This window comes from Palaemon carinicauda, chromosome 2, assembly GCF_036898095.1.
Source record: "Palaemon carinicauda isolate YSFRI2023 chromosome 2, ASM3689809v2, whole genome shotgun sequence".
Lineage (NCBI taxonomy): Eukaryota > Metazoa > Arthropoda > Malacostraca > Decapoda > Palaemonidae > Palaemon > Palaemon carinicauda.
The window spans coordinates 119,658,955-119,685,975 of NC_090726.1; the positions used below are offsets into that span (position 1 = coordinate 119,658,955).

General features: G+C 39.6%; 1 protein-coding gene across 4 annotated transcripts in view; it reads right to left on the minus strand.

The window, feature by feature from the left end:
* LOC137626633 (putative glycerol kinase 5) overlaps positions 1-27,021 on the minus strand; it is a 512,079-nt gene that overhangs the window by 272,372 nt on the left and 212,686 nt on the right. For all 4 annotated transcript variants that reach the window (XM_068357673.1, XM_068357669.1, XM_068357663.1 and 1 more), the window contains exon 5: positions 7,766-7,855. In XM_068357673.1, coding sequence (XP_068213774.1) covers positions 7,766-7,855 — 90 coding nt within the window. The remainder of the gene's footprint in view (positions 1-7,765; positions 7,856-27,021) is intronic.

Sequence of the window (27,021 nt, forward strand, 5' to 3'; positions counted from 1 at the left end):
GGCTATAGTTTTCCTAAGTAGCTTAAACTTTGGGCAGACAAAGACCAATATTTAATGGCATCATGATGTTAGACAGCATGGTCTATGCAGTTAGTGCAGGCTGCTTCTGTGACAGTGACTGGGACTGACTTAACCCCTATTTTCCCTACCCCTTTAGAGACCTTACTTCTTACACATATCTATTCCATATCTTTCCTATACCCATTTGCATCATATCATACCCGTACTCACCCCCCCCCCCCTTTCATACACAGTACACACTCATGGACTGGAGTGGGGAGGGGGGTTGGCTTCATTTAGTCAAGCCGGGTAATAACACATACCTAAATCGTATCTGGCAAATTAGATGGGCTGCAATAGCAATCATGTAACATAAGTGCTTTGAAAGAAAATCATCCTCAGTACACCAATTTAGAAACATTGTAATAGGAGACTCATTACTGAGTTACTAGGGTAGCAGAGAGATTTGTTATTGAGCTTATATATATATATATATATATATATATATATATATATATATATATATATATATATATATATATATATTGTGAAGAATTTTCTTCACTCTTCTTCTTTTAATCGTATTTTTAGCTCTCTTCTACTAATACTATAGCTACCCCTTAAACATTCTCTCCTACATCTAGTTTTCTTTAACGAATATAGGGAGGACTAATCTAAACCTAAACTTGTTGAGAGTGGCGCACGCCATGCTAGTGACGTCATAGCGTAGATACGCCACAGAGGGCCTTAGTGTAACCCCGGCGTATGTTGCTTCTTTCCTTAAACTACGTGGGTCGAGATTAAATTCCTAAACTGCATTTTTGATAAAAATTCCAATAATGCTAAATTAATGCATCTTATATTTCTCAATACCAATTAAGGTTTGTTAATTTTAAGATGTATGTCCATCGCACCAGTCCATTGCTGATTAATCATTTAAACTATTAATTTTTAGCAAGCCAGAATAGGTAGGATTATTGTATATATAAACTCCCTTAGAGCAGCAAGATTTCTCTAAAGTATTTAGTACAAAATCCTGCCTCCTCTGCACTCCTTGCAACAATATACTGCCCTGTCCTGAAGTCCCAATATGGCACCCCCAATGGATTACCGTGCGCATCAAGCTCCTCACCTGTCTGGAAAGGTGAAGCCAGGTGATCTCCTCGACCTTAGTGTCAAGCCCATTCAATCAGAAGCCGGCCTGGATGACTGACCTGCCTAATCAGTGAACCCGGGCACCTCTGGCTCACCCCCCCCCCCCCTCTCTCCCAAAACTCGACTCACAACAGATTGCTGCCGGTCGGAGAGATTGAGAAGAAGAGGACCCTGGTATACCATAGTTGCAGCCAAAGCGAGGATTCTTGGGGTGAGCCAGGCAAGAGTGCAACGTGCCAATTAGTGCGACAACCAGGTCAACAGCTATCACGGGCATAGGACTAATCTTCAAAGGAGTGCAGGTACTACATCAATGGCCATAGTTATTCTCCCATTATTTAGCTTAGACTAATTTTAACTTGATAGGGAACCTGGCTAATTACAATATTCGGACTGTGTGCGGTGGGATTGTGTGTATATATTTTTTTCTATACAATTTTTTGCCTTTTGAGACTAACAGTCTCTGGGTCACATGGGCCACGTGTCCGACCCAATTTTGATTATTCATTATTGCAGACCACGTGTCTAATCAACCCTTTTTCATTATTTGAATTGCATTTCTTTTGATACCATTTTTTGTGCTGTTAAGATGTCCGTTTTCTTTTGATGTAAATTTGTGAATAAATCAATATTAGGTTAATTAAACCTCCTTAGTATTTTTGCTCCCTCATTTATCTAATGTTTAAACTGGGAATATTTAAAGAGTAAAATCTAAGTAAGTCTATAGGTGGTAACAGCGAGGAACTTTGCATTAATATATTTGCTTCGAAGGTAAAGATCCTTATCTTTAAACTTTTAAACTACTTTACATTACTGCTCCCATTTTGGATTTTGTCTAATTACCTTAACGTAAAATACCTGTCCAGCATCTCATTGGGGTAGCTGGGACGGAGCCGGAACAGAGCCTGAGAATGAGATGACTATAGACCTGACAAAGCTAGAGTAGGCCATAAATTACATATATATTCTACGTGTGGAGTACTCCGGCCTCTGGACAGTAAAATTTCCCCCTTTTGTATTTAAAGAGTGATGGTTAGTGAATTGTGACAGTAAAGTATTAGCAGGGTGTCTGTGCCCCGAGAATAAGTGCTCATATCCTCCCCTGTTGAACTTTATGTAACTGTTATAAGGAGACTTTCCCGGACTAAGTTCCCACTCAGAACACACCATAAAAAATTCTCCACACAGAGTGGTCCTTCGAACCGGATCTTTTACCTTTGACTTGTGAAGCATTAACGTAATTAATCAGCTTGATTAAGCATATAGTAACTCGCTATATCACTTACCCACACACACACAGCCAGTTTGTCGAATGTGTAATGCCCAGACTTTAATTGGGAAGAGAAATTTGTAATCATTATGATGTTTTTGTATCGACCACGTGTTTAAGGAAAGAGCTACGTAACCAGGTTAATTTGTTGCTTGAATGTCCTCTACAGAAAGACTAGAATTTGTCGTAGGAACTTCGCTTTATCTCGGATCCGTTCACCCACGTGTTGTGGCGGAATCCACTTATACCAGAAAGTTCTAAGCTACTTGAACTAAGGTTTTTTGTTGTTCAGACGCCCGTGTTTACTGCTCAGCTAGATCGCCGGTGTACTCATCCTGTCAACTAATTTTGCTAGCTAAGCATCTAATTTGTAACATTTTGTACCTTGGTCTACCTTCCTTTGTTTTGTTTACCTTCCCTAACCAACCTTAACTTTTCTAACTAACGTTTCCCGTATACCTAGCACGTGTCCTTGTCCTAAAGAGCGAATTGGCGCAACATAATTTTAAGTCTTCTTACGAGTAACGTAGAAACTTAATAACACCAAGTCCGTTTCATTCCACGTGTTTGTTCCGAGTAGCGGATCTTGTTTACAGCCCAAACTAAGGGTGCGTAATTGTTTGCTACCGTAAGTAAATTACTGCGTGTAGTTCATTTAATTTCCTTTAGCGAGGATATTTTTGATTTACCTCCATGTGAGGGAAATTTTATATTTGTTTAGCCTCCACGAGAGTGCACTTTAAAGTCGTTGCCTTGTGCGCCTATCTACATTTTGAATAGATCAGTGGCTGCCTTAGTGTGCCCGTAATTGTGAAATCGTCACAACAGTGTCAGCCTCGACCTGTTATTTTAACTTTTAACTTGAATCTTTGCATTCATAAGCCCATGTGCTTTCTAATATGTTCTACTTTAAAGTAAATTAATTAGTCAGTATCGCCACGTGCGTATATAATTCATTTTAGTAAAGTGTTTAACGTCACGTGACCTGGGCATCGTCTGCTTTGTTAGGCCCCAGTCAATTTGAATTTTAAAGTAGTTTTGTTATTTACCTTTGTGTTGTCATTTAACCATTTTTTCTCATCATGAGTAAATTTAAATGTTCAATTACCATGCTATTAAATTTGTAAAGTTTCATTTTCATGATCTTTTGAAATTCAGTTACCCCTTATTTGCTTTTACGAATCCGTTCATCAAACGTGGTCATTCCAAGATGGCGGACTTCATGTTTAACGTAAACAACCTTCCACCGCCTAAGGCGGAAACGCTTAGCCCCGAGGAGATTAACGCTAGGCTTAAGGAACAGGAATTAACACTCACCTTTGTTTGTGAGGACGCAGACCTAGCACTTCATGCCCTGGCTTCTGTGGATTTTCCCAGCATGGGTCCAGAAGCCGTAAGTCATTTTAAAACCCTTATTGGTAAAGTAAAAGACGAACTTTGCAACTACAAGAATTTTTGGAGACGTCATTACGACCATCCCATTGTTAAATTAAATTATCCAGTGCTTGCTGCCTGTTCAAGTAAAATTGAGATTGCTTTTAGTAGCCTCATGGCTCATCCTAATTTAACTATCAAACCTAATCAATCTAATTCTTTTTCAAAGGCAACACCTTCAGTGACACGTCCTGTTGTGAACGCTATTAATAGTCCCCTAATTGTTACTTCTAATATATCAGCAGTCAAGCACAATGCTCATAATTTTGTCTCAATTCCTCAACCTGTTCAATCTTCACATTCCAGTACTATGTTGCCAACACGGCATACGATTAGTGAGTTTGTGTCAGTCCCACGTGCTCCGTCCTCATCTCCGAACCTTAAGCCGCCAGCGTTTGATCGCCCTCAGCCCCCTTTGTCTTTGCCGCCGGTGACAGTTCGTCCCGGAGGAGAAACCATTCATTGTCTTAAAATGGACCCCCCTCGTGGTAGCGCAAATACCACTCAACCTAACCGTGTGCGTGATGGCCAGCAGAGGCCTGTACCGGTTGTAGATTCAATCATTAAAGTCGTACCATCCCATGGACCAGTGCTCACGTTGCCTGACTGTCCAGTTCTTAAGCCCGTAACTTCCGCTCCAATCCGTGTTGACGCTAGAACATCCCCGTTAGGATTTAAAACCCGCCCTCAGAAAGAGCCGCGTGATCACAATGTTAAGACCTTAGCAGTCAGAAAGGAACCTTGTGCACTGACGGCGGATTTAGCGAAGGTCACACAGGTAGACCTAGCACCGGAGCTTAGAGTCTGTTTACGATTCACCTTGCTTGAGGATAACGGTACCATGAACACCATTCATTATTTTCATTCAATCTTATATGGCGCAACTGCAAGCCTTTATTATTTTTGCCAAGTCATTCAGCAGCATTTTTTCGGTCAATCCCATGTTTTAACTTTAAAACGTAAATTTAATTCTTGCCTTGACAATTTGTCATTTTATTATAATCCCCCTGACATCCTTCAGCTCGTGCTGAATATAACTTTTCCTTTAATTGCTCCCCTTGCAAACGTTTTTCTTAAAACCGACATCCAAAACTTTCACAGTCAGAAATACGATGTTCCCATAAACCTAGTTTGTCTCGGTTTGTCTTTCAAGCTAGTGTCAAATCTTTTCACTTTTTGACGCCGAGAAGGATGCAACTTTTCCCCTTTTGTCAGGCGACGAATTCAAAGCTTTCGTCACGCCAGTCATTTTATATGTAAAGACATTTCATGTAAAACGTTGGGTGTCAGACCGGGATTGGGATTCACCCCCATAATTTTTTATTTGTCATGGGCCGGACTTGTTGCTGAACTCGACCGTTATTGGCTTACGTTTTGTTTGCTCTATCCGTACCCCTAGGGTGGGAAGAATTGAGTACTTTTAATCGTTCTGTTATTATTGCATCGTACGTTTAAAGTTAAAACTGATCATATGCTTAACTTAACGCTTCCGTGAAGCATTGCCTGCGTGGTTCAATACTCCCCAAATTCACGTGAAAGCATAACTTTTGACTCAATTGATTTCAATTAACGTTAACAGCATTTTGTTAACTTTAAACGGACGTTGATGTGAAGAACGACTTCACTCTTCATTCAGCCAGTAAGCTTATCTCTCTCATAATAACAAGTAGTTGAATCACATTTGCCGGAACTAACCCCTCTTCCTTTTTTCTCCCCTTTATACCCAGGGTGTGAAGAATTTTCTTCACTCTTCTTCTTTTAATCGTATTTTTAGCTCTCTTCTACTAATACTATAGCTACCCCTTAAACATTCTCTCCTACATCTAGTTTTCTTTAACGAATATAGGGAGGACTAATCTAAACCTAAACTTGTTGACAGTGGCGCACGCCATGCTAGTGACGTCATAGCGTAGATACGCCACAGAGGGCCTTAGTGTAACCCCGGCGTATGTTGGTTCTTTCCTTAAACTACGTGGGTCGAGATTAAATTCCTAAACTGCATTTTTAATACAAATTCCAATAATGCTAAATTAATGCATCTTATATTTCTCAATACCAATTAAGGTTTGTTAATTTTAAGATGTATGCCCATCGCACCAGTCCATTGCTGATTAATCATTTAAACTATTAATTTTTAGCAAGCCAGAATAGGTAGGATTATTGTATATATAAACTCCCTTAGAGCAGCAAGATTTCTCTAAAGTATTTAGTACAAAATCCTGCCTCCTCTGCACTCCTTGCAACAATATATTGCCCTGTCCTGAAGTCCCGATATGGCACCCCCAATGGATTACCGTGCGCATCAAGCTCCTCACCTGTCTGGAAAGGTGAAGCCAGGTGATCTCCTCGACCTTAGTGTCAAGCCCATTCAATCAGAAGACGGCCTGGATGACTGACCTGCCTAATCAGTGAACCCGGGCACCTCTGGCTCACCCCCCCCCTCTCTCTCCCAAAACTCGACTCACAACAGATTGCTGCCGGTCGGAGAGATTGAGAAGAAGAGGACCCTGGTATACCATAGTTGTAGCCAAAGCGAGGATTCTTGGGGTGAGCCAGGCAAGAGTGCAACGTGCCAATTAGTGCGACAACCAGGTCAACAGCTATCACGGGCATAGGACTAATCTTCAAAGGAGTGCAGGTACTACATCAATGGCCATAGTTATTCTCCCATTATTTAGCTTAGACTAATTTTAACTTGATAGGGAACCTGGCTAATTACAATATTCGGACTGTGTGTGGTGGGATTGTGTGTATATATTTTTTTCTATACAATTTTTTGCCTTTTGAGACTAACACAGTCTCTGGGTCACATGGGCCACGTGTCCGACCCAATTTTGATTATTCATTATTGCAGACCACGTGTCTAATCAACCATTTTTCATTATTTGAATTGCATTTCTTTTGATACCATTTTTTGTGCTGTTAAGATGTCCGTTTTCTTTTGATGTAAATTTGTGAATAAATCAATATTAGGTTAATTAAACCTCCTTAGTATTTTTGCTCCCTCATTTATCTAGTTTACACTGGGAATATTTAAAGAGTAAAATCTAAGTAAGTCTATAGGTGGTAACAGCGAGGAACTTTGCATTAATATATTTGCTTCGAAGGTAAAGATCCTTATCTTTAAACTTTTAAACTACTTTACATTACTGCTCCCATTTTGGATTTTGTCTAATTACCTTAACGTAAAATACCTGTCCAGCATCTCATTGGGGTAGCTGGGACGGAGCCGGAACAGAGCCTGAGAATGAGATGACTATAGACCTGACAAAGCTAGAGTAGGCCATAAATTACATATATATTCTACGTGTGGAGTACTCCGGCCTCTGGACAGTAAAATTTCCCCCTTTTGTATTTAAAGAGTGATGGTTAGTGAATTGTGACAGTAAAGTATTAGCAGGGTGTCTGTGCCCCGAGAGTAAGTGCTCATATCCTCCCCTGTTGAACTTTATGTAACTGTTATAAGGAGACTTTCCCGGACTAAGTTCCCACTCAGAACACACCATAAAAAATTCTCCATATATATATATATATATATATATATATATATATATATATATATATATATATGTATATATATATATATATATATATATATATCTATATATACATATATATATATATATATATATATATATATATGTATGTGTATATATATATATATATATATATATATATATATATATATATATATACTTATCCTTCTGGGTGTTCAACAGATGATCCTTACAAGTCACCGTGACTTTCATTCAGAATAGTGGTATCAACCATGAATATGGAAGATCTACGCAAGATGAGTTTAAATGAACTTTCAATAAATATATTTTAATCAAATAAGAAAATTCATTGGCCTTTAATGATAAAATTTATGATTAACTTCAACGATCTATCACAAAATATACTTACTTGAATATTGAAAAATCTTAATACACTAGCTGCCAAATATCGTTTTTCTCTCAAAACACCATACAACAACGAGCAACTCCATCTCAATCCCTGGGGAGTAGAAAAGAAACAATTAAATATACACTTCACTGCAAAATATAAAAATCAGATTTACTATATATTCTACAGAATGATAGCTTTAAAGATTTACCAATCATTTAAATGTAAATTACTATACCAAAGTGTTTCTCGAAGATTTAATTTTCATAATTTTTTTGTATTCCACCAAGGTGCTCCCGTGTATGTTTTCAGGATTTACTCATTATCAATGAGAAATTATAGCTAAAATTCATTATATGTACAGTCAGCATGTCAATGGGTCTAGCAGTAGTGAAGGAAACTAGGGTACTAAACATAAAATGAAATATCAATGAAAATTAAATATATAAGATAACAAGGAAACCTTGAAAATACATCATGTTCAGTCCAGGTGTGATAGAGAATCCCAATTAACCCATATCTGGATGACTGGTGTTTGAGGCTGATGCAAAGCCAGCGAAAAGGGCTAAATGTTTAACTACCATCTGTCGTAGTAATTGAAGTAAAATATTAATGGCAATGATATATCCACCGGTTTTTCTCAACTATTACACTTATGGCTAACGTGGAATCAGGGAAGTCTTAAACCTTGTCACCCATATTACACTATATTGATGAGAATTACAGCCTGGTTAGCTAATAAATAATATCCTCATCATCATCTCCTCCCACGGCTATTGACGCAAAGGGTCTGGTTAGATTTCATCAGTCGTCTCTATCTTGAGCTTTTAAATCAATAATTCACCATTCATCCTTTCCTACTTCACGCTTCATATTCCTTAGTCATGTAGGAATGGGTCTTCCAACTCTTCTAGTGCCTTGTGGAGCCCAGTTGAAAGTTTGGTGAACTAATCTCTCTTGAGGAGTGCAAAGAGCATGCCCAAACCATCTCCATCTGGCCCTCACAATGATCTCATCCACATATGGCACTCGCGTAATCTCTCTTATAGTTTCATTTCTAGTCCTATCCTGCCATTTAACTCCCCAAATTCTTATGAGGGCTTTGTTCTCAAATAGATAAAATCTGTTGGATATTGTTTCATTGTCATACCACAACTCAAGTCCATACAGTAACACCGATCTCACTAAACTGATATATAGCCTGAATTTTATATGTAATTTCAGGCGATTTGATTTCCAAATTATACTTAACCTAGCCATTTTATGATTTTTTTTTTTCAATCTTTCATATATACTGTATAAACTAGAAATTTTAATCTTTAGTACCAGTGATGTTACCCAATCCCAGTCAAGAGTATAGCAAATAGGCAGGCATAGATGGTAAACAGCTCCATTTTAGATGAAAAAAAAATCTCAAAATAAAACATCGGGAAAAAATCAGCCAAACCTAAATTAAATGCGCTGAAGTTTTTTTCTTAATAGATTTTTGTTTCAGATAATGATATTACATGAGATGCACCCTCTCTAGCTCATTCTCTCTCCATTCTATGTAGCCCTATCTCTGCCGCTATCACTCTTTTTCTCTGGTTTTTATTATTTCCTCTATTTTTATTGGTTTATTTCTAATTCAGTACTCAGCTTTTTATGTGTTAAAACACATTGAATAAAGAATATAAAAATCTAGGGCAAAATGATATCACCAAGACTAAGTTCATCTTGGATCTAATGTTAAATAGCGCCCTAAATAAATCATGAAGCAATCCAGTGAGCGGGAAAATGGCCACTCCATATGTTCACTGGGCCAGTGTAACTACAGTATATTGTGACAGCCAGCAGTTTACGCATGAACTCTGCAGAATGCAGAGCCATCTTCATGAATGGCATGCATCACATTATAACTTCGTGCTACACGAACAGCAAAAAAAATAATTTAAGAAAAACTACAATAAAAGAAAGCTATATATACTATATATTTATGGTAAACAAAAACCTACAACATAGGAATGAAAATGAATGAATCAAAAGATAGGATGATGAAAATATGCGTTACTATAAATTATAACAGTCTAGCAATATAATAAGTATTAAAATATATAGAAATGAGTATGAAACCTTTATTATTGATAAAATTTCTATCTGTAAATACAACTAACCTCATAAGGAAAACAAAAATGTAAAGTATTTTCAAGAAACAAAAGAAATATCATTCAGCCATGTATATTGTAATATATATAAACAACATGGCATAAGTTATAAACATAAAATATTTTCATCTTAATTACTTTCCTTGTAGTTTTCTTATTTCCTTTCCTCACTGGGCTATTTTCCTTGTTGGAGCCCCTGGGCTTATAGCACTCTGCTGTTCCAACTAGGGTTATAGGCAGGTGCAGAGAACCTACACAGGTACCTAAACATCTGTACAATCTTGCACAAAATTTTTTGCTTAGAGGAAATGCTGTATAGTCCTCAACCAGCAAGAGTAACTTCAAGGATTGATGGTACCTCTGAAGGTGCAGCTGACAGAGAAGTGCTTAGAGGGGGTAGATCTCTTGGGACCACGATCACTTGATATAACAGATTAGGATAACACTCAGCTTTTGGCCATCTGAGGGTATCCATGGTTATCTTGAGCTCTAGCATGATAAATACATAATTGATTGGCTAGTAAATTATTCTGAGGGGAAAGGTATAAGTGTCCAGATGATCCCATGGGTTTTGGATAGCATCCTGGAACACTGCCCATGGGTCTGGAACATGGGAACAGAATACCAGGAGTTTTCCATTTAGCCGTGTGGCCAACTGGTTTATTCCTGGTGAAGCCCACAAGGTAAGAAGTCTTTCTGCTATGCAAATATGTTAGGACCACTCTGACCCCACGACCTGCTACTGCCAAATGAGAGTTCACTAGTACATACCACTTGCCCACGATGTACCTGGCTGCCAGCTCCAGTGTGTGGCTCACCACCCACATGTGCATCTGCTTCACCAAATTGAAAGTGAGAAGTGATACTGGGCCTCCTTGGTGCTTGATATAAGCTACTATGATACTGTTTTTGCTCATCATTACTGCTGAATGTCTGATCAAATGTTCTTGGAATGTTTGTAGTGTAAAAAATACTTCTTGCATTCCCAGGATGTTGATGTGCAGATGCTGCTCTTCTGCTGACCACAACTCTTAGGCAACCAGGTTGCCCAGGTGGGCTTTCAATCTTTCTTTGATGCATTTGAGAACAGTTGCGTGACCAAAGACAGAAGTTAAGCGAGACTCCCCTATTTAGGTTTTCTTCTTCTAACTACCAAGTAAGATCACCTGTACCTCCTGTGCTACTGGAACAGGATGGACTGGAGGTTCCCTAGAGGTTGCCCAGTGGTCCTTCAAACACCACTGAAGAGGTCTCTGATGGAGACTCCCGTAAGGAAGGGGCTTCTCTGATGAGGAAAGGTGACTAAAAAAATATTTCAGAAGTTTAAAGGTCCCTCGGTAATAATTAGAGGCAATGGACAGGACACTGGCCTAGAGACAGGACAATGCCGAAGAAACTGACCATATATACAGTACATGTGATCACCACACAAGCCTCATCTCTATCAAGCTAGGGCCAGGGAGGGACAGGCAATGGCTGCAGATGACTCAGCATGTAGACCTATATTCTCTCACAAACATTGCATCCCTAGCCCACAAGGATGGTGATGTTACAGATACTACTAGAAGCTCAAGCTTGAGTGGGTCTTGAATTCCTGTCCAACAGATTGTCATACAGGGACATTTCCAATAGGCTAAAACCCTAAAATCGACCTATAAGTGCAGTCTTGGACAGAAACAACTGGGTTACCTCTCTGAGCATTCTGATGTGACTGTCTGTTGGAAGGATTTGCTATTATCATGCCTCTTAGAATGCCTAGAATCATCAACCTCTGCATATTTGTAAGATTAAATAAACATTTCCCAAATTATCTTGATATCAAGATCAAGAAAAAAGGAGAGCAGACAATCTTGATCTTCTAACAACTGCCTCTAGGAGGAGGCCAGGGTCAACCATTTGTAAAGAAACACCACGAGACATATCCAATGTGAATAGCCTAAGTGGACACCAGAACAAATATGTGAGTGAACACTTAGGGAGCAGTGCACAGTTGGAAACACAGATTCTTGAGCTGATACACTACGCCGTTAAGAAAGAAGTGGAGGTACTTCCGAGATGATTGATAGTCGACAATGCTATTGGTCTTCAAGATAAAATGGCTGGCATTCTGTAGAATGTAGCAAATACCCATCCTGAAGAACAATCTCTGCCAACAGCTCGGCCCTGTGTCACTACCAAAAGCTCAGCCCTATGTCACTACCAACAGCTCAGCCCTGTGTCAATTCCAGGTTACCTAATGGTATGAGGGGAAATCTTAGGAACATAAACCTCAATATTCCTCTCTTCCTTTTTTCCTGACTTGGCCAGGTTGGAGGCCTAGAAAAGGCTGTGCAAGAACAGGCTCCTTCTGATTGAGAGAAATTGGTGGGTGTCTTAGTCAGAGCTTAGGAAAGACCTTCTTGCAGATTCCCTAGGCATTGACACCCACAAAGGATTGACCACAGTCACCTTTGAACGCCCAGACTGTTGAAGGCTACTGCATGGAGATAAAGGAAACCTGTGAAGTAGTCTTCCATTTTTTCACCGCTGCCTCAACTTCACTCTTCGGAAAGAGAGACCTGAACTCCAGTACCAAAGAATTTCTCAGTGCAAAAGATCCTTGGTTTAACTTGTTTCAATAATTTGGACACCAAAGCACCCTTCCTTTTCAAACTCCAGTTAACCCATTGGTTTGCAGACTGGTGTGTTAGAAAGTTCGCTGCCTTTTCACCAGAAAGTACGAACCTCCTGGACTTCGCCAAGTACTTCTGGGTTGAAAACCCCAACCTTTATGTGAAATATGTCATTGCCTATGACCACTTATCAAACCACGAAACTGCTTGGAGTTGAGCATTGCAGAAGCCTCCATGGAAGTCAACTCAGACGCCAAGAAGGTTTTCCAAGTTTTTCCAAGATGAGGCTCCCCAACAGGGCAGAAACTACCAGGTCAAAGAATAGAGGCAACATTACAAAATATTCTAGCACATAAAACCTCTGCTGCCTCGAAAGTATGGGAGGTTGGATCTAACTGGATTGGCTGGGTGCAAGTGAATTCTGCTGCTGGTGTCATGGCTGCTTTGCCTAGTTCATAGCACTCAAATGAAAGTGCAAACCTCCACAATGGAACAATTCGACTCTGAGTTCTCTAACGTTGTCAGTACCTGGGCCAAGGTCCAGAACCTTCAGTTCTGGAGAACCCTGAGCCACCACTTCCTTTGTAAGGGCCAAGAATTCAGTGGGCTACTCAGGAGATCTATTTCCCCCACACTTACAATCATTTACCAGGTTGTGCTATTATAGACTTCAAAAATGGTTGGGCAGGTGTGCAAGAATTTGGTGGAATGTTATGTCCATATTCATAGCAGCCAAAGTTAAAAATGGTTGTTTGGTGTTTTATGACAGGTAGGTGGTCATGACATCCCTATCATGCCACCTGTCATTACCAATTGACTTGTTAATGATTCAATGACTGTTCCAGCACCTCTGAAGACATTTTTCTATTCTAAATGATGAAAATTTTGTATACAGTGTAGAGGTTTGACTCAATAAGAAGACGAAATCATGGCTTTCCGTTTATTGTTGGAATGTGGGGGCTCGGTCTGCTCAACAATATGAACGTTCGAAACACAACAGCGGGTATAAGTACAATGAAAACAAGAGAGGTGCAATAAAGTGGATAACCTTATTATAAATAAAGGATTAAATCACTTATATCATAACATTCCTTTCCCCTAGAATTGGCAATAATTGCAAAATAAAAGAATAAATCAAAATTCTTTAAACATCACGTATAAAAGAAAAATCATCAAATTCTTTAAACATCACGTATAAAAAATAAATCATCAAAATTCTTTAAACATCACGTATAAAAAATAAATCATCAAAATTCTTTAAACATCACGTATAAAAAATAAATCATCAAAATTCTTTAAACAAGGGAACCTGAAAATTCTATATGAATTCAAAACGCTTAATCATAGATTAAGACGATCAAGTGGTTTTACATTCCTTTGTGACCTTCTCACTACTGGAGTCTGTATAGGTAACTCATCACAGTAACTATTACTTACATCTCTAGAAGGTACATTAATAATATCTCTTGAAGGTACATCATTTGTTTCTATGATATTAGAATTGGTTGTTAATTCACTAGGAACACTTGTTACAACAGTATTAGCAGTTTCAATTTCACTTTCAACAGGACCATCATAATCATTATTCAATATTTCATTATTAGACTGATTAAAATCACCGAAATATCTATATATCAATTGATCCGAATGTCTTTTCCATATCATATTACGTGAACAATGTACTTGCACTTTATAATTTCTTAACCCCAATACTTCCACAATTCTGCCTTCCACCCATGGTGGATCTTTACCATAGTTACGTGCAAACACAGCATCATCAACTTTGTACATGTTTTCTTCATTTGAAATACTATCCTTACTTTGTTTACTTTCTTTCAGTTTTACATCTACAGTACCTCTAAAATTTCTATTAAACATAATCTCTGCAGGAGCTTTTCCTGTAGACGAATGTACAGTTCTTCTATAATTATAAAGGAAACCCTAGTAGTATACTCTCCCTCTTTAAATTTTCTTAAACCCTCCTTAAATGTCCTTACAGATCTTTCTGCAAGACCATTAGAGGATGGGTGATACGGGGCAGAACACACATGTTTTATACCATTCTTTTGCAAAAACATTTCCAATTCTTGTGATACAAAATTGGGGGCATTATCTGACACTATCATGTCTGGCAAGCCAAAATTAGAAAACACTTCCCTTAGGTGATTTATAGTGACACCTATTGTAGCAGAACTAGAAAACTTTATATCTAAGAACTTACTGTAAGAATCAATGACAATTAGAAAATATTTACCATCTATAGGACCTGCATAGTCCATGTGGACCCTAGACCACGGTTTTCCTGTATTAGGCCATGACAACGTATTAGCTGGTGGTGATTTATAATTCTTAAAACAAATATCATAATTCTTTGTCATCTCTGCAAGGTCCTGATCAATCTTTGGCCACCAAACCCATTTCCTAGCGTCAGCTTCCATGGCATTTATTCCATTATGGCCATTATGTAAATGAGTCAATACCCTACACCTCAATTCTACAGGTATTATAATACGATTCCTGTATAACACTACCTCATCATGAAGAGACAATTTATCTTTAACATTACAATATTCCATGAGAGACAAATTATTTTCTTTAGTCCAGCCGAATCTTAGACAATTAATTAACTGCGACATCACTTTATCTTTCTTATTATACTGACTAATTACCTTATAAGAAATTTCGTCAAAATCCAGCAATTCCACTAATCTTACATACTCGGCCGGAATCCCAGTCTGAATTTCATCTTCTACTGGAAGACGGCTAAGTGCATCGGCAATAACATTTTCCTTTCCAGGTTTATACACTAGATCAAAGTCATATTGCGAAAGTAACAAGGCCCATCTTTGTATCCTAGAATTAGCATTCTGAGGAATTGGCTTATCTTTACCAAACAATCCTAACAATCGTTTATGGTCCGTTCTAGCCATAAATTTTCTACCCAAAAGAAAATATCCAAGTCTTTTGACAGCAAAAATCAAGGACAGTCCCTCTTTATCCAACTGTGAATATTTCATCTCAGCACTACTCAATTTCTTGCTGGCAAAATAAATAGGTCTTTCTACTCATGGACCTTTTGCAATAAGACACATCCTACTCCAACGGGTGAAGCATCAACTTCAACAATCAAGGGATATGACCCATCAAAATTTGCTAACACCTTAGAATCTACAAAATCTTGCTTAAGACATTTAAATGCCTTCTGTTCAGTTGATTTGAAACTTTAGCTATACCATAACCACTCTCTCTTTTTGCTTCTTTACAAACCTTCTGTAAATGACCCTTTTTATGACAATTATTACATGATAAATGCTTAAATCTATAATAAAAGCTGTCATGGGAGAAACCACAATGTTGACAAGATAAACGGATTTTGAGCGAAGCGAAAAATCTATTTTTGGGTGAGATGGCCATGTCGGCCTGATGGAAGTTCCTTAAAGTAGCTTCCTAAGGGATATATGTACTACAGTGATATTCCCAGAGAATTTTACCTTTAGGTATCCAGAATTCTAACACCTGGCGCGAATATTCTTAAAATTTCTCCAAAGGATATCGCATAATATCAGCGGATGCATTCTTGACATGCCTCCATAGCAATCTGCACCCCAAACAGCGTTTTGGCTTCGAGGAGGATGTGGCAAAAGGGTGCCGTCCAAAGGCTCTCCCCGCTCTCGTAATACTATTGGGAATACAACAGCGCCATTCCCACGACGGCGGACATTCCTTGTAGCATTGAGCGTGGTGTTACAGATACAGTACCACGGGAGGTATACTGTGAAGATCTTTTCTTTTAGAAGAGATGGGTGAGTCCATCAGGAAGACATGGCCATCTCACCCAAAAATAGATTTTTCGCGTCGCTCAAAATCCGTTTTTTGGGCTCAAGCCATGTCGTCGGGATGGAAGCATACCAGAGCATTAGTGTATCTGTGGATTTTTAATCAGTGCCTTAACCTTATAGCAACCTTTTCTATGGTCATTCTAAACAGTAGAAAAGGGATCTTGAGGTTAACATACATAGTATGACCAAACATAAGTACACACTGAATATACAAATAGTCTCATAGTTGTATATTTGCTAAAATAACATCAGCGTCTCTTATATCTATTATTTGATGCATACAAATATATGAGGGATACTTACTTTGGTAAGTTGAAGAACTCTGGCATGTATACATACAATTGTCTGGCGAAGGTGGACGCACTACATTCTAATAGACATTTATTACTAATAAATGACTAAAAGATGTTCAGTTAAACGAATGTAGTACAGTGAACCCTCGTTTATCGCGGTAGATAGGTTCCAGACGCGGCCGCGATAGGTGAAATTCCGCGAAGTAGTGACATCATATTTACCTATTTATTTAACATGTATATTCGGACTTTTAAAACCTTCCCTTGTATGTAGTACTGTTAACAAACCACCCTTTAATGTACAGAACACTTAATGCATGTACTACAGCACCCTAAACTAAAACAGGCACAAATATTAAAGGCGATTTTATATCATGCGTTTCCTAAACACCTAAAAAGCACGATAAAAAATGGCAACCAATGTTTTGTTTACGTTCATCTCTGATCATAATGAAGAAACAAACTCATTTAGTGTACACATATATGTATAGGTTAGTTTTTGCATTGATTATATTGATTATACAGTACTGTATGTTGATTTTTTATTACCAATGTTTTAGTTTACGTATTTTTCTTAGGACTTCCAAATGAAATGTTTTTCTTTATGACGCCGCCTGAAACGACGGCGTCATAAAGTACTGTACGCTCAGTAAACAACAACGCTCAGAACAAACAAGGCATTTAACGCGCATGATGATAGTGATAAATAATGATACAGTACAGTATTTACAGTAAAAGCATTTACAAAATATGTTACCTTACAAATATAATTTACCGTATCTATATAAAATCATACAGTACTGTACAGCACATACAGTATTGTACGTAGCAAAGCAGGAAAACAATTTATGAGAGAGAGAGAGAGAGAGAGAGAGAGAGAGAGAGAGAGAGAGAGAGAGAGAGAGAGAGAGAGAGAGAGAGAGAGATTGTTTTACGTACGTACAGTAAATGTAAATTTTAAACATAAAAAATCAATTTAAGAGAGAGAGAGAGAGAGAGAGAGAGAGAGAGAGAGAGAGAGAGAGAGAGAGAGAGAGAGATTGTTTTACGTACGTAAATGTAAATTTAAAAAAAAAAATATGATAGGTTACAACATGTAGACTTTTAAAACCTTCCCTTTAACTTAATGCATACAGTACGTACAGTACTAAACTATAAAACAGGCACAAATACAGTTTTAGAATGTAAGAATATTAAAGTAAAAAATAAAGATTGTTACTGTACTCACCACGAAAGAAGTTGAAGAAAAACTTGAATGATGATGGCGATGAATTTGCTGCACAGTAGAAATGATGATGATGAAGCTGATGATGTGTTCTACTGTGCAGCCAGGTAGTATTTTACGTCTCTTCAGACGGAGGTGTCTTTTCCTGGGACACCTCTTCAACTTCTTCCTGGGAAACTTCTTCAATTTCTTCCGAAGGCGTACTAGCAGGAGGAACTGGCTCTTTTTTGCGAGGCTGGAAGAACATTGTGATCGGAAGTTGTTGCCGCTGCTTCTTTTTTCGATCCAAGAGCATTTTGTAGGGAGTCATTATGTCATCAACCTTGTTGCAGAATTGCATCGAGCGAACCATATCCTCGTCCCACTCTTGCAACATTTCTTTCAACTCCTTCGCATGGTTGCAGGCCTTGGCAAGCCGTTCTAATGTTAAGCCCGTTTCTTCGACATTTTCTTGGGTCTCTTCCTGGGTTTCACTCTCTTTTTCGCTTGCCGATTTCGTCAGGTCTTCGAGGTCTGCGTCAGTTAGGGGCTGGGAATGGCAGTCCAACAACTCGTCGACGTCTTCAGTCGTCATGTCGCCAAACCCGTCACCTCCAATTATGGCAGCCAACTGCACAGATTTGCGTACTGCAGAGTGTTGGATTTCAGCAGGTGTAAATCCCTCGTCGTCGTAAACAATCTGGGGCCACAACTTCTTCCAGCTCGCATTCACAGTTGCAGGTTTCATCTCTTGAAGTGCCTTCTGAATATTCTGCAGGCACGTGGCTATGGTGTACTGCCGCCAGTACGCCTTCAAGTTAAAATCTTCATCCTCATCATCTTGGGCAGCATCCACACACGCAACGAGGTCTGCCAAGGTGTTCTTCGTGTAGAGGGCCTTGAACGCCCTGATAACCCCCTGGTCCATCGGTTGAATTAATGACGTGGTGTTGGGTGGTAGGAACTCAACCTGAATGCCCTCATGCGACAGGTGAGTTGCGTGTCCACCAGTGTTATCCATAAGGAGAAGGATCTTGAATGGCAAGCCCTTCTCTAAGAGATATTTGCTGACTTGCGGGATAAAACACTGATGGAACCAGTTGGAGGTCAGCATCTTCGTAATCCATGCTTTTTTATTATGCATCCAGTACACGGGAAGGAGATTCTTATTTTTATTTTTCAAAGCGCGAGGATTTTTCGACTTATAAATAAGCCCCGGCTTTAGCAAAAATCCAGCAGCATTGCCACACATCACGAGGGTAACGCGATCCTTGAATGCTTTAAAGCCAGAGGCTTTGGCTTCCTCTTTGAACAGGAAAGTTCGCAACGGCATTCTCTTCCAAAACAAGCCGGTCTCATCCATATTAAAGACTTGTTCCGGATTGTATCCACCTTCAGCGATAATATTCTTGAACGTCTGGTTCACGTAAGTTTCAGCAGCGGCAGTGTCAGCCGAACCAGCCTCCCCATGCAGGGAAACGCTTTTCAGGGCGAAGCGTTTCTGAAACTTCGCGAACCATCCTTTGCTGGCGGAAAAACGTTTCTGAGGCTGGGAATCAGTGGATGTCCCTGGTTGAGGATCATCTGCATCATCATCATCTTCAGCATGGTTGCCGTCGTCGTCTTTAGGTTCCTTTGCAGCAAAATTCTCATATAAGCTCAAAGCCTTTGTTTGGATGGTGTTCGTATCCAAGGCTATGTTCTTCTTCCGGCAGTCGGCAATCCACACAGCTAAAGCACCTTCCATGCGTACGATCGTTTTATTACGCATTGTAACGACTCGCTTCGCTGATCTGCTAAAGGTGATTGCAGACGTCTTTCTAATGTTCGCCTCGTCCTTCTTGATATAGCGAACAGTAGATTCGTTGATGCCAAAATGGCGCCCAGCGGACGCGTAACTTCTACCATCTTTTAACATATCGAGAAGCGTAACCTTCTCAGCTATCGTCATCATCCTTCGGTGGCGTTTAGGCTCACTACCAGCCTTAAGAGAAGCAGAACGCTTGGGAGCCATTACAGTAGGATTTGACAAAAAGTTCAACTTAAAAAGGTCGCACACAGCACAGATTCACAAACTTAAGAACGTCTACTCAGCGATACGCGGGAACAGAGAGTGGACGATCCGGGCCCGCGAGAACCTAGATGCTGCGGGTTGGAGATGATGGCAAAACACCAATCACAGGCTAGATAACAAAACTTGAGTTCTGATTCGTCATCTATCAGCGCTTGAACCAATCACAACCCGTCTTACAGTATATGATGCGTAGGTTACCAACTCATACAAGATGCCCCGCGCATACCGAACGTACGTATTAATAATAATAATAAATAATGATAATAATACAGTACAGTACTGTAATAATAATAATAATAATGATAATAATAATAACAATCATAATTTTATTAACAACAACAACAATAATAATAACAATATTTAATAGCTTTACGTATGCTACAGTGTTTTATTCTTTTGTAGGATGTGTGTGTGTGTGTCTCTCTCTCTCTCTCTCGTACGCTTATTCGAAATGTGATTTTTGCAACAAAGAATATTATTGGATGCAGTACTGTACTACGTACGTATACATACAAAAGATTCATGGAAAAGAAGCACATCCATTACATTTGTAGTACTGTACGTACAGTAGTAGCCATCAGCAGCCTTACACCATTCTAATATTGTATGACTGCATCTGATTTGCATTTCATGTTCGATTTAATTTTACTACGTACTGTATACAGTACTGAATTATCGTATGATAATACAGTACAGTACAGTAATACAGTAATAATAATAATAATAATAATGATAATAATAATAACAATAATAATTTTATTAACAACAACAACAATAATAATAATAATAACAATACTGTAATAATAATACAGCTTTACGTACGCTATTTTACGCTTTTGTTGTACTGTAGGATGTGTGTGTGTCTCTCTCTCTCTCGTACGCTTATTCGAAATGTGATTTTTGCAACAAAGAATATTATTGGATGCAGTACTACGTACGTATACATACAAAAGATTCATGGAAAAGAAGCACATCCATTACATTTGTAGTACTGTACAGTAGTAGCCATCAGCAGCCTTACACCATTCTAATATGGTATGACTGCATCTGATTTGCGTTTCATGTTCGATTTAATTTTACTACATACTGTACTGTATACTGTACAGTACTGTACAGTATTATCGTATGATCACATTCTCTTTTTGTGTTTTATTTCTTTCTGTGCTGAATTATATATCATATGTAATGCAATGAACAATCAGTAAGAGCAGATATTACTAATTACAGTATTAATGGAATTACAGGTAACAAAATATCGTATTTGGTTGTCTTCAGATTTCGCGGTATTTTCGAATTTTCCGGAAAATCTGCGATATGTATATATATATGGGTTATGGAAAAAACCCGCGAAGTGGTGAATCCGCGATTGTCGAACCGCGAAGTAGCGAGGGTTCACTGTATGACAATGGGATTATACCTGTAACAAGTACAGAGACTATATTTCCTTCTTGAAGGAAGAAATTATGAGTGCCACTCTCAGACTGAAGAAAATTATAAAACAGATTCTCTTCATAATTCCTGTACTGGTTACTTCCATCTGCACTGTGTACTTCGTACACCGGCACTAGTGCTATCTGTATAATTCTACACCTGGGATTTTGAACAGAGCCAGTGTTATCATGGTAACACTTAATTAAAAGAAGTCACACCTAAGAAGGGTAACCTCTTCTCCCTTTAATTGACAGTCCCAGTCAATTAGCTGTTCATCGTAGAATTAGACGGCAGGTTAAATATTCTACCTGGCGTCACCACATATTGCTTCAGAACATGGATTTGTCTAGCATAGTGTATGTAGAACACTCTGGATGATTATCATCCGTTACATGTGCGAGGACATGTGAGGTCCCAAACCAAAAACTGTTTACTACAGTAATTAGGGGGCAGGTTTTAATACACTACCTGCTGCCATTACGAAGTGTTTCAGTTCATGCACTTGTTTTGCATAGTGTTTGTAAAACACTCTGGATGATTTCCATCCAGTGTATGAATGAAGACGCTCAAAGTCCATATACTGAAAGAAGTTCAGAGATGAAGCAATCTTTCTCGGATCATGACCTGCGGGAGTACTGTCCGGATCCGCTCTACGAATAAAGTAGGTGAGCTTCGCCCTTAGTTCTTTTAGGGATGAATTTGATCCAGAAGTTTCTCCTTTAAAGAGCTGTCCTCCCCTGAAGTTTGAAGTTCTCCGAAGATAGACCTTTAGACACTCTACAGGACATAGAGAGACATCTTCCTTCAGAGGGCAGATTCTCCAGGGACCCCACCTCTTAGTGGGTAGCTCGTTTTTAGCGAGAAAGGATAGATCAGGAAATAGATTCAGTTTTCCCACTTCCGTGAACTGAATGTGACCCTCATCTCTGGATAGGGCCACTATTTCACTAACTCTAGCCTCGGAGGCGATAGCGAAGAGAAAAATAACCTTTTGGGTTAGATCCTTAAGAGAACAATCTTCATTGTTCACAGATGAGGCATAATGTAAGACCTTGTCCAAAGACCAAGAGATGGGCTTTGGTGGTACCGCGGGCTTAAGCCTAGCACATGCCTTTGGAATCTTATTAAAGATTTCATTCGCCAGATCCACTTGAAAGGCATATAGGAGAGGCCTAGTCAAGGCTGACTTGCACGTATTTATCGTATTGGCCACCAGACCTTGGCTATGAAGGTGGACAAAGAAGGACAGACAGAAGTTTATTGAAATTTCTTTCGGTCCTTTTGCTTTGACAAACGCAACCCACTTTTTCCAGGAAGACTCATATTGTCTTCTAGTTGACTTAGCCTTGTATTCTTCTAAGAATTCTATATTGCCTTTTGAGATCCCAAACCTTTTTCTAACCGCTAGAGCTAGAAAATCATGAAATGAATGGTTTGGGTTCTCTGTGATAAAACGAAGGCAGTTAATTTCTGAATCTTCGGAAATATACCTAGGGTCAGAGCTAGGACCAGCCTCATCTAGTCTATCAGCCCCACTAGAGGATCCTCGTATGGGGCTATATAGCGAGGTGGTTTCTTGAAGACGCTCGTGATGAAGAGGTCGAATTGCTGTTCCGGGACTTGTTCCCATCTGGGAGGGAATATGTCTGCGCCCATGGACCATTCCAACTCTATCGGTTTGTATCGAAATAGAGTATCCACCGTCACATCGTGGATCAGTTGTAAATGAACAGCTGGTAGGTGCCGTCCCTTTAAGAGAAGGATGGGTAACTTCACCAAGACTGAATGATACGTTCGAATGTGACGTCTTATTATCGCTTCGGTGTCCCAGATCAGTCGTAGGGAGCCTGATCTGTGTGGAGGGGGCTTCCCCACCCATGAAAGGACCAGCAGAGTCTTGGGACTTTCGTGCTCTAATTTCTGTTAGAGAAGCGATTAAAGAGAGACCGATCTCACTCTTTTTTATCTCTTCAAGCGTTTGATGCATGTTTTCTCCAAGCTCTTAACGCATCTTTCTGCTGTGCCCTTAGTACCAGGTCTGTCACTATAGCGAACTGGGGAAAGTTTAGCGCTTTTTCCTGTTGGCGTTTTTGGTATTCTGACTGAATACCTGAGTCTCTTGACAGACCTCACGAGCTCCTTTTATATTTCCAAAGGAAAGGAGAGTTGATGTGACTGAGAGCTTCGATGGTTTTTTAAACATCGAAACCCCTGAGCTGGAGAAAGTCGAGACTTCTAGAAACCTATCTTGCATCCGTGATGTCCCAGGAACCGGGTAATCTCTTTGAATGCACATTGGCCGGACACTACGGGTGCTGCCCACTCCTGCCTCTTGATCAGGTATATTTCTAGGCTTGACTTTGATGTGACTAAGTTCGTCAATCCTTTGAAGATACTTAGGACTGTGAGTCCGACACGTATCTTTCCTAGGATGAATGTTACTCTCTGTAACATGAATTCTAGATAGGAGGAAGGGGGGTGGTTGACTGGAAGGTTCCGAAGGACACCTTTCAGGTCTGACAAGACTATGAACACCCCTAATTGGAACAAGGTCCATATGTTCAGAAGAATTAACATTCAGAACTTGCTGTTTTTTATGAACTTGTTGAGTGGCAACAAGTTCAGAATGACTCATTGATATCTTGAGTCCTTCTCGTGAACACAAAACAGCCTTCCCTGGAACTCGATGAGCTATAGTTTTCTTACCACCTGTATGCTCTATAGCTCTCAGGTATACTTCTCCAGGAGGGTTTTGAACTGTAGGAGAAGGTAAGGAAATGATGGTAGTGACATTTCTGTTTCCCATCAATGGCTCATCTTGAATAGGCTTTGGACCGAAGGATCGAAGGTCCTGCGATCCTGAGGGAAAGTTCCTCCTAGCCGAAGCGTCTTTATGCTTCGAGTAGTCAGTAGGCTTAGACTTTTGACCATCTGCCTGTAGCATCGTGGTCACTGGAATAGTGGGATGTTGTTGAGCAGCCCGGATATCTCCAGCATTTTCGATCTTCTTTTTAGGTTGGGGACCCACAACCACAGAAGATTTTCTCTTTGAAGGAATGCCCCATTTTTGGAAAAGACTTATGTTCTCCATGGTGGCATTCTTAATTACTTCCTTAATGACCTCGTGTGGGAAGAGGTCTTTACCCCAGATGTTGGAAGATATTAGCTTCCTTGTTTCGTGTTTCACTGTTGCGTCAGCGAACACAAACTCTCTACATGCTCTCCTGGCCTTCATAAAGGCGTAAAGGTCCTTCACCAAGATAGCCGTATGCATTTTGGCTATGACCATGAGCATGTCTGGGGTACTTTCGTAGGTTGAACACAACTCTATGTAGTTTTGTAGAGAAAGGGATGTTGCAAGTCTCTCCTTTGACTCATGTTCATTACACAAGAGCAACTCAGACAATTTAGGGAGACATACCTTGAATTGTCGACTTGCGATGTCCTTGTCTAATTTTCCTACTGAAAATGTCAAATGGACTTCCTTCCAATCCTTTTCCTGTCCGGGAAAAGCTGGTGACAAAGGCTTGCACTCATCGAGTGTGGGACATGGCTTACCCGCCTCTACCGCTTTGGCAATTGAAGTAAATGCCTTCCCCATGAAGGGGAATAAGAGTGAAGTAGGAGGAAGAAAGGAAGGGTGTCTGTTATTCAGTGAGAATACCTTCGACTCTGAATAACCTGCCTTTCTCAGACTACCTGAAAGGATAGTCTGTGCCTTATCATGGTCGAGAATCAAGACCTCCTTTGGTTCCGCTCCTTTTCTTGACTTTGGTTCGTACTTCAGTCGAACCCAACAATTAGGGAAAGCATCAAAGCTTGGCCAAAATTGAATTTTGTCCAAAGGAACAGCATCTATTTTCTCTGAGATGTAGAGATTGCCATTTGAAATCGGCATCTGCTCCGCAAACCTCCAGGGATTGGTTATGGAGTATGTTGGTAGGTCTTGATTCAAGGGTTGTTTGACTGACCCCTGGGAAGCAACAAGAGAAGCTTTACGAGGCTCTATCTTGCGTTTTACTTCCTGCTTTTCGTTTTGTTTACGAAAGCTCTCTATTTGATTCTTCAGCTGGATACATAATTGTACCACATCATCCAATAGAGGGGTAGAAGACGAAGATGTCGACATCGATGGCTCTAAAGCCGGCATAGGGGGAGGAAATTCCGACACAACATTTTCCTCTTCTACCCTGGGGCACTTCTTGCCCTTAATCCCAAAGGTTTTCTGGCCATCAGGGGATGTAGTTGGCTCCTGAGGCACTACTGTTTCCTCACTTGCTTCCGGAAATAGTAGCTTACGCATCCTATCATTAGGTAGGAAAGGTCCCGGAGAAATCTTTTGAAAGCCTCTCACCCAGTTGCGTAATTTATATTGAGCTGTATCCCTAATCTCCGTAGACTTAGGATTTTCAAAACCTTCGGACATTAATGTCCGACATATATTGCAAACCTGTGGGTTCCAATAATGTAGGGATCCGGAAATCATATCGCAGGGGGCATGAAACCTGCAAGTATTATGACCGTAAAAATACTTACTCTTGGCCTTGCAGAGGACTGCAGCACAAGGTATCTGGAGTTCCTCCTGTAAAGAAAGGAAAACCAAATGAGTATACAATGGATTATCTCATTGACAATCAACATGCAAATGTCCTTTACAATAGAGTAGCTTAGGATAGTAAGCTATAAAGGGATAGTAGGAGATACATACTTGTGTACCCCTGTGAGCAAATGCTGTTGCCTCCCCTCAGTATTAACTACATGGAGATTTCTCTATAGAGTAACTCCAAGTAAAAGGACTCTTACCCCTAGGGGTAGAGAAGTATCAAATCACTGTCCCAAAATAATGTTAATACTGTGGGGTCAGGATGACTGATACTGATTCTCGATCAGAATATTAAAGAAAACTTATTCATTCAATATATATATGAACGGTACCAGCAGAATACTCGTACAAGGGTACCCAAGGTATGTCAGAAAATACTACTGTATCATGGTACTGTAGTTTTCTAATTGCAGTAAGTCTATATTGCAATTTACTGGCTACTGTACATCATGTATTGTAGTCTAGTCATTATGCTGCCTTCATAGTAGCATATGACAGTATGGTCCATTTAGCATGAAGCCAGCTGGACTAGGAAAATAAAGACATAAATTTGTATATCCCACTCAGCCTATTTGCTGTAGTCTTCCTACTATATTAAAATATAGAGTTTCCTGATCAGGGAGACTCAAGGAAAAAGGCTGCACCCTTTAAGGGTTAGGAGTGTATTACTCCTGCCTTGAAGGGTTTAATATTGTAGGGTAATCCTAATACTGATTTCTAATCAGGATATTGAAGAAATCATATTCATTCAATATAGGATTGGGCTCAGCAAATGCCTGTGTTGGATATCCAAAATATATTGGACATAACTACTAGTATAAACTATATAGTAGTTTTCTATCTGCAGTATATTCTATAATGCAGATATATTGGCTACCTGTATAAAATATACAGTAGTTCAGCCGGCATGTAGCCGGCATAGCTAGGTCTTGCCGGCATACCCGGCATGCTAGCTAGAGAGAGAGAGATAGCATGAAAAAAAGGCTACTCCTTACTGTGAATGTATACAGTAATTAAGGATGTAAAAGTCTAATTTGACTGCCTTTTTCCAGAGAGAAGGTTCTAATAGAAGGGGAG